The sequence below is a fragment of the Ailuropoda melanoleuca genome, chromosome 6, assembly GCF_002007445.2.
Source record: "Ailuropoda melanoleuca isolate Jingjing chromosome 6, ASM200744v2, whole genome shotgun sequence".
NCBI lineage: Eukaryota > Metazoa > Chordata > Mammalia > Carnivora > Ursidae > Ailuropoda > Ailuropoda melanoleuca.
The window spans coordinates 114,623,985-114,636,120 of NC_048223.1; the positions used below are offsets into that span (position 1 = coordinate 114,623,985).

The window sequence follows — 12,136 nt, forward strand, 5'->3', positions numbered from 1 at the left end:
TGCCATATACAACTTAGCCTATTAACACATGCTTCAGGTTCGTAATAACTTAATTTCAATGAGATAAAATAATGTTACGCATATAGGTCTATTCTCTCTTCTTTTTTGGAATTGTTATATTGATTACATCCATATATGTTGCAAGCCCAACAATACAGTTTTATAGTTAATACTTTATAAATTTTGTCTTTTAAAGACTCTGAGAGAAGGAGGATGAATATTATTTATAGCTTTCATTATATTAATTTTTATATTTACGAATTACAGTTTTCTTCATTCAGTCCTGTGCATTCAAGTTACCATCTGTTAAAACCATGTCATGTCTGTTGTGCAATATAGATTTTGTTCCACCTACTTCCTTTGTGCTCTTAATGGGAAATATATTTTTATGTTATAAGCCAACAATATCATTATGTCTTTTAAAATATAATTTAAAAATTAGGTAACATAAGAAAGGAGACAAAATATATCCTTTTACTGTCTTTTATAATGGTGTAATTACTGTTACCCACGCTCTTTATTGTATTGTGTGGGGTTGAATTACTGTTTGGGATCATGTAGTTTCCCACTAAAGAACTTCCTATAGTATTCCTTATAAGGTAAATATGCTAGCAACAAATTCTGTCAGTTTTTGTTTATCTGTGAATGTCTTTATTTCATTTAAATTTTTTGAAGGTAACTTTTCTTATATGAAATGTTTGGTTGACAGTTTTTCTTTGACAACTTTAAATATATTATCCAGTGCCTGCTGGCCTCCACTGCTCCTGATTAAAAGTCCTTTGTTAATCTTTTTGGGCTTCTTTGTGAGAAGTCATATTTTCTCTTGCTACTTTAAAGATTTTCTCCTTGTTTTTGTTTTTTTTGTCATTTTTTTTATAATGTGTCTGTCAATCTCTTATGTGTTTTGTACTTAGAGTTATGCTGCTTGAATATGTAGAAAACATTTTTATTGAATTAGGGAAGTTTTCAGAATTATTTCTTCAAGTAAATTTTAACCTCCTCTGTCTCTTATCCTTTCAACACTCCCATTACACGTAGGCTTGAGTACTTGATGGTTTCCCACATTTATCTGAGGTTTTGTTCACTTTTCTTCATTGTTTTTTCTTTCTGTGCGTACATAGTTTCTACTGACCTATTAATTGTTTCTCCTGCCAGTATAATCTACTGTTGAGTCCCTTTATTGTGTTTTTTATTTTAGTTATTTTTCCACTCATTAATATTCATTCACTTTTTAAAAATTTCTGTTTTTACTATTGTTCTCTATTTGATCAGAAATTGTCATCATACCTACTTGTACTTGTTTAAGCATAGTTTTATTTTTCTCTGTCTTTAATTATTTTGAATATTTTCATTGTCTTCTAATTTTCCTGTGAGTCCTGTTCTTGGGCTATCAGTTCTTATTTTTATTATCTCTTTCTTTGTTCTGAGTCCTCTTTTTGATGCTTTGTAAATTTTCTCTTTGAGGTTTAACTCTATAAGTGTTTTTGTTTGTTTGCTTGCCCCCACCCTCCCCCAAGCAGAGGTTTGCAAAGCAAGGCCTGAAGGCCAGACCTGGTCACTTGTCTATTTTTGTAAATTAAGTTTTATTGGAATGCAGATATGCTCAACTGTTCATGTATTGTGTATGGTTGCTTTTGCACTATAATGCACTATAATGCAGAAGTGAGTAATTGTGATAGAAATTATATCATTAACAAAGTCTAAATTATTTACCATCTAGCCCTTTACAGAAAAAAAAATTTTTTTTCTCAATGTATATTCTGTGTTGTATTTGTATGACTGGGGTTTTTAGAAGTATTTCAAGGCGCCATTTACATCTGATTTCACAAGGTGTATGCAAGGCTTTTCTTGATTATAGAACAGATTTTACATTAATGTTTGTTGTTGGAGTTTCTCTACCATGTGGACAATGTGAATTTCACCCAACATCTATGTCTGGCATAGGCTTTAAGTTCTCACAACTTTTTCTCTTTCATACACATACTGCAGTGTCCTTAAGGTTCTTTCCAGCTACCTTGGGCTTGTGATGTGCTTTAGTGCCTTTTTTCCCCCCACAGATAGGGCCTGCAATTGAAGGCTTCAAGCACTATGAATATGGTTCAGTTTAGCTGTCTTCCTTGAGGATACCAGAGGTCATATCAGCTGGCCATGCTGGATTTTCAAACCCATGTCTCCTTCTTCCTGCTTGTCCATCCTATGTATAGTGGAATTCTGTTACTACCTCAACATTCTCTTCAACATTCTTGTATTGAATCCCAGCTCTGATTTCTAGCATCTGATAATCCCTTTTGTTTTAAGATAGGGCATGTGTTAAAAATGTTTTGAGTAAATTTTCTGTGTATACATTTTTTAAATTTTATTGAGAATGTCAAGCAGATATTTTTAAATGTTTTACATCTGTTTTAGAAAGTACATCTTTTTCAAAACTATGCACTTTGTTTGTATATCAAATGCTGAGTTTTCCATAATGTTTTCTTTCTCTCTTTCTTTCTTTCTTTCTTTCTTTCTTTCTTTCTTTCTTTCTTTCTTTCTGTTTGTTTATCCATAGATAAAGAACCATCTGGTCTGGTTTTAAATTTAGACAAAACAATATGGATTAGCTTCTCTTTAGTTTTATTCATGTTCCTTGGCCAGGTTGTTATTAGAACCTTTTAAGTGACAGTGTATCCTGGAAGAACTATTAGATGCAAGTTTCTATTACTCATTGCTCCAGCACCCTGATGCTAGTGGGAATAAAACATAATCATAGGCTTATTGTGCATCCTTTTCTTGTCTGTGTTTGCTTTAGCCATTAACCTGGGTTTTACTTTCTGTAACACGCTTTCTCTTTTGCCATTGTGACCATGCTAGTTACAAGCTATGACAATGACCCCCCCCCCCCCTTTTCCCTCTGGGAAATTCTGCCTGCAGTTAGGTCTAAATTGTACCAGCTTTTTCTGTGGTATATTCATTACCTCAAACATTAGACTTCCCCTGTATCACACTCTCCATGTGGCATCATGCCAATAATATGCTTTGCGATTCCCCTGTGGCTCAGAACTGCCTTCTGAACTTCTCATTTTCAGGAAGAGACAGTGACTGGCATTACACCAGGGCTCCTCTTTTAATTTCCAGAGGTATTGTAGTTTACTAGTTTCTAGTTTTATTTGTGTCATTGTCACTGTACCCAAATTCCTGTAAGTTGCTAGAAGGTTTCCTTCTTATTGTAGTGGTAAGCTAACAGGAGGATGTTAGATGTCATTGCTGAATTTAGACATCTCATTCAGAAGTTAAAGCATTTGTTTTTCTGATGAAAATATGTCACCAGGAGATTCATAAAATACATGTAGAAACCCATTTCTTATTTTAAATTTTTTGGGTAATGCTTTATATGTAGTGGGCACTCAATAAATTTTGGTTTTACCTGACTGAATTAATTAGTGGTGTCGCATAATAAAATTTCTATGAGACAACAACTTACACTTTTAAACAAATGTTAAAAAAAAAGTATAGTTCTTCTTATTTCTTATTATAGAAGTAATATGAATTTATTATAGAAAATTGATGGTGTAAAATAAGATAAGCAATATTAACTTTTCCATAAGCATACTCACACATTTTATTTTATTTTTTTTAATCTTTATTATTTTTAGTTTTTATTTATTTAAATTCAATTAATTAACATATAATGTATTATTTGTTTCAGGGGTACAGGTGTGTGATTCATCAGTTTTATATAATACCCAGTGCTCATTACAACACATACCCTCCCCAATGTCCATCACCCAGTTACCCGATCACCTTCACCCCCCTCCCCTCCAGCAACCCTCAATTTGTTTCCTAAGATTAAGGGTGTCTTATGGTTTGTCTCCCTATTTTTATTTTTTTAAGATGTATTTATTTATTTTAGAGGCGNATTCATTACAACACATACCCTCCCCAATGTCCATCACCCAGTTACCCGATCACCTTCACCCCCCTCCCCTCCAGCAACCCTCAATTTGTTTCCTAAGATTAAGGGTGTCTTATGGTTTGTCTCCCTATTTTTATTTTTTTAAGATGTATTTATTTATTTTAGAGGGGGAGAGAGAGAGAGAGAGAGCGCACAAGAGCGCAAACGGGGAGGGGCAGAAGGTGAGGGAGGGAGAGGGAGAAAAGAAGACTCCTGCTGATCATGGAGCCTGATGCTGGGCTGGATCTCAGGACTTTGAAATCATGACCTGAGCTGAAATCAAGAGTCAGTCGGATGCTTAAACCAACTGAGCCACCCAGGCATCCCATACTTACACATTTTAAAACAAAATTGTTGACATTCTAATTATATTTACATGTTTTGTATCTTGAAAGGTATGGTATTTAATGTCTGGTCTTTTTATTCTTACTTTCTGATTGTGTGTTTGTTTCTGCCATTGATTAGCCATGTGACTTTGGGTGGTTACTTATTCCAGGCTTATCTAGAAATGGTCCCCAATGTAGTACCTTCCATATAGAATCATTGTGAGGATTAAATGATATAATTTAGGCTTACCACCTGGCATACTATCTGGCAGGGCGGTGGTATTTATATATTTTAAAACTGATGCAATATGTACACTGACCAATCAGAATAGATGCTGGCCACAAACAATTGGAATTGATTAAATATTGGCTTCCCTGGCTAGAGTAAGAGAAAGCTCAATTAAATGCTATCTTAGTTGTAATGATGTTTAAAATGATTATGAAGATGGCAATGATGATGGTGTTTGGGCAAGCAGTTCTGAAACTAAGTCATTATGCTTCAAATAGGCATGAAAGGCATGAGCTTTCTTATATGAACTTTATCTCTCATCTGAAATTCTGTTGTAAAATTAATACCAGAACTTATTAAATCTTATATTATGAACACATAAAAAAGTCTCATGCCTTAAATCTGGTTCTGTTTAGTTCACATTCAAATAGAATTTTGATTAAGCTTTGAAGCTTTTCTTATCCAAAGAAGATAAGGTAATTTGCTTTTATGCAAATTAATTTAAAAATGCTATTTTTGTTCATCATACCTGGAGTTTTATGAAGTAACGACCTATAGCCACATAGTTTTCTATATTGATCCTTTGTTATTATGTGTAAATATAATTAAGATGCATTTTAACATTCTTTACCAAAGCTATATTATTCATTCTTGTGTTTCTATAACTTACTAGACATTCACATGAATCTTTAAGGAACTTGTTGAAAAAGTATTCCTTTTTGGAGCACCGGGGTGGTTCAGTCACTTAAGTGTCCAACTCAATTTTGTCTCAGGTCATGATGTCAAGGTTGTGAGATGGGGCCGTGTATTGGGCTCCGTGCTGGGCATGGGGCCTACTTAAGATTCTCTCTCTCCCTCTCCCTCTGCCCCTCACTCCTGCTCATATGCGCCCTCTCTCTCAAAAACAAATAAGTAATAAGTATTCCCTTTTTAGCTGTAACTGTTATGTTTTACTTTATCTCTTTCCCCTACATTTTACAGAAATATGACAAAGTTTCAACACAATTTATTGTATATATTGTCCTGCATTAATATTTTGAGTCACATATGTTATACATTAAAAAAAAATAAAACTTGGGAAATGTCCTTTAGACTTTGCTACCATTCAAAATTGTAAAATAAATTCTTTGTCTTAATAGCTATTATACTTGCTATGGTTTTATAGATATTTATAATATTTTTTACTCTTTTCTTTAGCTTGCCAGTGTAATGGACACAGCACTTGCATCAATAATAATGTGTGTGAACAGTGTAAAAATCTTACCACAGGAAAGCAGTGTCAAGACTGCATGCCAGGTTATTATGGGGATCCAACTAATGGAGGACAGTGCACAGGTAAGTATATTTTCTTTTACTTCAGTATATTTTTACTACAGAAAAGAAAATTGAGAAAGATACAACTCTTGTGGAAAATATATTTTATAAAAGAAAATTTTTTCCATTCAGTTTTTTTTCTCTTTTTAAGATTTTATTTGTTTATTTGACAGAGAGCATTATTAGCAAGGGGGGGGAAGATCAGAGGGAGACAGTGAAGCAGACTCCCTGCTGAGCAGGGAGCCCAATGAGGGACTTGATCCCAGGACTCTGGGATCCTGATCTGAGCTGAAGGCAGACGTTTAACCAACTGAGCTACCCAGGCGCCCTCTATTAAGTTTCAATATTTTTAGAAGGTAGTATTTATTTCCTAGGGGTGATGTGAGCTATAACAATTCTCTGATATACTGAAAAAAATTTTTTTCTTATTTCAAAATGAATACATGTTTATTATAGGAAATTTAGCAAATGTAGACACGTTAAAAATTGCCTGTAGTCTCACTATTCAAAAATAATCACTGCTTGTTGTTTTTTAATAATAGTAAGTTATTGTTTTGACTTTAGATATAATAAATAATTAAAGGTTTTGTGTATGCCTTACATCAGATAAGATTTTTTTGTGTTTGGAATCAATCCTGGGCTGAAATCCCCCCCCCGCTACTGTTCACATATATGGCCATAACCACTCAACCTCTCAGTGCTGCTTTGTTCTCATATGTAAAAGGGAAATGATAAAGATCAAACGAGATCATATATAATAGAGGCACACGTAGGGAATTGAAGTACATTAAAAGAGCATTTATAGTGCTATTCTCATCACATTATTTTGTTCACTAAACTCTACTTTTCTCTATCTTCCTCTCTATCCTCCTGCTTTTTCCTCTTACTTTTTAGGGAATTTTTAGGTTTTCTTTTAAAAATGTCCTTTTAAATTGTAATTTTATAGTAATCCTTTTTTATCTCTAGGTTGGTCCTTGTCCCTTATGTTTTTAATCTATTTCTGCTTAGAGGTTGCCCATACAGCACCCACAGAAAAGCCTCCACTGTTGGGTATGAAAAAATGAAGACTCAAACGGAGTTGGCCCAGGGCCTGGCCTAGATAAAAATGTTAACGCTGCTTATGTGTTGTGAATAATGCTGCTGTGAACCTTACTGCACAAGTCTTTGTTTGAATACTGGTTTTCAGTTCTTTTGTGCATAAACTAGGAGAGGAATTGTGGTAATTCTACGTTTAACTTTTTGAGGAATTGCCCAATTGTTCAAGTTGTTTTCCATAGTGGCTGCCTCATTCTACATTCCCACCAGAAATGTAGAGGATTCCCATTTCTCCACATCCTTGCCAACACTTGTTATATTCCGTTTTTAAAAAATTTTAATTGTCTTAGTGGATATCTGAAATGATATCCCATTGTGGTTTTGATTTGCATTTCCCTAATGACTAGTGATGTTAACTATGTTTTCATGTAGTTGTTGGCCATTGTATATGCTCTTTGGAAAATGCCTATTGAAGTCCTTTGCCCATTTTAGAACAATTTATTTTTTTTTGATTGTGGTAAAACATACATAACATAAAATTTACCATTTTTACCATGTTTATGTGTGTAGCACAAAGACATTAGGTACATTTACATTGTTGTGAAATCATCATTACCATCCATCTCCATAACTTTTTTCATCTTGCAAAACTGAAACTCTGTACCCATTAAATAATAATTCTCCATTACCCTTACTCCAGCTCCTGGCAACCACCATTTTATTTTCTGTCACTATGAATATGATTTCTCTAGATAGCCTGAAATACGTGGAATTGTACAGTATTTGTCCTTTAGTGACTGACGTTTTTCTCTTAGCATAATTTTCTTCACCTTTCTTTCATGTTCTAACATGTGTCAGAGTGTCTTCCTTTTAAAGGCCAAGTAATATTCTATTGTGTGCATATGTGCATTTTGTTTATCCATTCATCCATTAATGGACCCCTGATTTGCTTCCACCTGTTGGTATTGTGAGTAATGGACGTACAGATACTTGTTCAGGCTCCTGTGCCTTTTCATGTGTTTATTGGCAATTTGTAGATCTTTGGAGAAAAATCATTAAGTCCTTTGCCCATTTTTATTTGGATTGTTTGATGTTGTCATTGAATTGAAAGGGCTCTTTGTATATTCCATATATGGAGCCCTTATCAGATAAATACTTTGCAAATATTTTCTCCCACTCTGTAAGTTGCCTTTTCACTTTCTTTATAGTGTCCTTTGAAAGACAAAAGTTTCCAATTTTGATGAAGTCCAGTTTATTTATCTATTTTTTTGTTGCTTGTGTTTTTGGTGCATATTTAAGAATCCACTGCCAAATGCAATGTCATGGGGATTATCAAAGTACTAATTTTTTGCCAACATAGGCAAAAGGAACATTTGAATAACTATATTAGCTACAAAATGTTTTAAATTAGAATGGTAAGTTTTATCACTCCAATAGGCATAAGTGCTTTTAGAAATATGTTCTCCTTTGGGGATGATACTTCTCTGCTAGGTTTAAGACTAAGTTCAGTTATTCCATATTCATTTTTGTTGCTGACATTACACATCTGGCAAGCTGAGGCATAATGCAATGGAAAATTAAAGGGGATGAAAGATGAATGCCTGTCTTATTCACTACTGCACATTCTCTGGTCGTTTATGGAGCTTTAAATAATTCCTTATAGTTTCCTTGTTTCCGAAAGTTGGCAAGATACTATTTTGCTGTCTCTGACTTCTCTATGGTGATGTAATATATGAAAGTCATTTTTATTTCTTAGGGCCACATTAGCTACCTAACTAAATCAACAGTATGTCACATCTGGTGAATTATTTTTAATGCAGCTGTGGCTAAAATCAATTTATAAAAAAAGAGCAGTATAAATTTACTGCTGTTTCTTTATTTTTAGTTCACCTTATTGAGAAAAGTTCATTTTTCAGTAGTAGATACATTTATTAAAATTCAAAGTCTGCTGATATTAAGGGAAAGAAGGAAGTAGATTTATATTTGAATGTGAGGCTTTAGAGGTACTGCAGATTCGGAGATTATTTTTTAAATTTCGTCTACTAACATCAATTTAACATTGTTACCGATATTAATAAATGTACTTGTAGATTTCTCTCTGATTGTTTTTAGGCTATGGCATATTCATAGATATTCTTTTATTACAATTGTCTATTAAAAGTGGTTTACTACTAACTCAGGGGGGTACCTGGGTTGCTCAGTCAGTTAAGCATCTGACTCTGTTTCGGCTCAGGTCGTGATCTCAGGGTCATGAGATTGAGCCCTGTGTTGGGCTCCACACTCATCATGGAGTGTGCTTGAGATTCTCTCTCTCTCTCACTCTGCCCCTTCCCCTGCTCTCTTTCTCCCTCTCTCTCTCTCTGAAATAAATAAATAAATCTTAAAAAAAAATAACTGTCAAAAAGGCTAAAAATAACAACACAGGTAACCAGAGATGTTGGCGAGGATGTGGAGAAAGGGGAAGCCTCTTACACTATTGGTGGGTATGCAAACTGGTGCAGCCACTCTGGAAAACAGGATGGGGGTTCCTCAGAAAGTTAAAAGTAGAACTACCCCATGATCCACCAATTGCACTACTAGGTATTTTCCCAAAAGATACAAAAATACTGAATTGAAGGGGTGCATGCACAATGTTTATAGCAACGTTATCAACAATAGCTAAATTATGGAAAGAGCTCAAATGTCTTAAACTGTTGAACGGATAAAGAAGATGTGATTGATACACACACACACACACACACACACACAGAGAAATATTATTCAGCCATGAAAAAGAATGAAATCTTGCCATTTGCAAGTGTATTATGCTAAGTGAAATAAGTCAGAGAATGACAAATTCCATATGAGTTCTCTCATATGTGGAGTTTAAAAAATGAAACAGATGTACATAGGGGAAAAAAGAAAAGAGAGATGGGAACAATTAAAGAGACTCTTAACTATAGAGAACAAACTGAGGGTTCCTGGAGGGGCGGTGGGTGGGGCATAGGTTAAATGGGTGATGGGTATTAAGGAGGGCACTTGTGTTGAGAATTGGGTATTTGAGTGATGAATCATTAAATTCTACTCCCGAAACTAATATTCTGTATATTAACTAACTGGAGTTTAAATAAGAACTTAGAACAAAAACTTTCTAAAAAGGGGTTTATTATTAAAATTATTTTATTTCTCATTGATGTCCAAGGAAATTCTCTGATACAAATTTGCTCTGGAGCATCTATCTATCTATCTTATTTGAGTGATGAATCATTAAATTCTACTCCCGAAACTAATATTCTGTATATTAACTAACTGGAGTTTAAATAAGAAGTTAGAACAAAAACTTTCTAAAAAGGGGTTTATTATTAAAATTATTTTATTTCTCATTGATGTCCAAGGAAATTCTCTGATACAAATTTGCTCTGGAGCATCTATCTATCTATCTATATCTATCTATCTATCTATCTATCTATCTATCTATCTATCATCTATCTATCTATCATCTATCTATCAATCTTTGTAGCTATGGAAGAGTAAAACATTGTAAACAGCTTGGGCTTTGGAATCATACTGCTTGGGTCCATATCCAGGCAATGCCACTGTCACCTTGGGTAGTTATTTAACCTCTTATTGTCTCAGTTTCCTCACTTAAAAATTATGTGACTAATTTAATTTATTGTGAGGCTTAAATGAGTTACTTTACATAAGAAATAATATGTGCTTTTGGCAAATGTTAACTCTAGAATGCTATTATTGCCGTTATTACTATTATTTTTATTACTACAATTTGTAACATCAGTAGGCTTAAGTATGTTAATAAAATTATGATTTAGACTGTAATAGTATTATTTTTGTCATATTATCTCTAATTTGACTTATAAATTTTAGTAAGAGAAAATAAATGAAAATTTCATTGAATAGAATAGCTCACTTTACTGTAATATCTCAACACTCTATACACTGCATTACTTTGCAGTGAAGGAATATTCTCAAATTCACAAACAGTTATTGAGTACTTAACTATATGCAAAACACTGTGCTAGGGCTTGAATTTCTATGCATGGTAAGGGTGCTGTAACAGTGTTATGAAGAGGTTGAATGACAGAATCAGGGACAAAGAGATTGATTTTCATGGAAGGATCTGGGTAGGCCCTTTGGAGTTGAGTTCAGTTTATAAGTTTCAATTTTATATGATTATCATTAGTTAAAAGATTTTCATTATACTTTGTTCTAAATGTAAGACAACTAAGCTATAATGCTATTAATCCCTGAAATGTTTAAAAATATTTATATATACTTGTTTTATTTGATTATTCATGAAAAGATATACTATAAGAACAAAAAAGCCCTCTATAAATCATGAAATATAGGTATTTAAAAAATTGGTCATGTATGACCAATAGTTTTCTTCATCTAGGTCTTAACTCTTTTTGGTTACTTTATTGGAAGATGTTTAATGGGTTAGTTGGTATTATCAATAAGATTTTTTCTTTAACATTGCATTCATAATTGGGTTTAGCAAAGTCTAATTTTATATATATAAAGTTATGTCTTTTAGTTCATTTTGTTCTTTTTCTAGGCTTTTTAATATTATACTTACCTGATTTTTTCCTTTCTACATACTTTTTAAAATTTTATTTTATGTTTTTACTTTTAATAGTGATAAAGAAACTTACTCGTTTCTAGTTGGGGAAAAAGAGTTCTTTCAACACAGTAACAGTTCTAGTTTTACCTTTGTTTTGTATGAGCAAAACTTATTTATTTTTAAACTTTTGGGGTATTGTGGATATCTACCTATAGCAGACTTTTACAGAAGCATATAATACTTTAATAAATACATTGGGCTATGACACAACTATTTTCAGACAAGAGGGTAGTAAAAGGAATATGAATGAACTCTTCTTTCTCTCTAGTAGGATGGGAATTTTTTTCATCTTGAACCCTTCTCACATATTAGAGGTGTTTAGAAAAGCTGAAAATTTATAACCAAATGAACTGAGTATTTCTTGAAATAAGTGTAAGAAATTTAATTCTCTCAAACTGGGAGCATTGACCTGAATAATCTAAAACTGCAGATGAACGAAAATCACTTGACATGAAAATCTTATTTCTATTAATTATTTTCAACAACAAAGTTAAAAGTTTGTATTTTCTTAGTATACATGATTTTCCTGTGTGGCAGAGAAAGGCTAACTTGAGACTTTAAATATCCCAAAGAGAGGCCATTACATTAATAATAATATAATTTTATGTAGATATTTAATGTTTGGTATGGGCATGAAGTTATACTTTGATTAAAGATTTGCTTCAGAATAACTTTTAAAA

General features: G+C 33.1%; 1 protein-coding gene across 1 annotated transcript in view; it reads left to right on the top strand.

Moving 5' to 3' along the window:
• The window catches only part of ATRNL1 (attractin like 1), a 723,131-nt gene that overhangs the window by 205,304 nt on the left and 505,691 nt on the right, over positions 1–12,136 (top strand). The window contains exon 18 of the mRNA XM_034663626.1: positions 5,684–5,821. Within this exon, the coding sequence (XP_034519517.1) occupies positions 5,684–5,821 (138 nt within the window). The remainder of the gene's footprint in view (positions 1–5,683; positions 5,822–12,136) is intronic.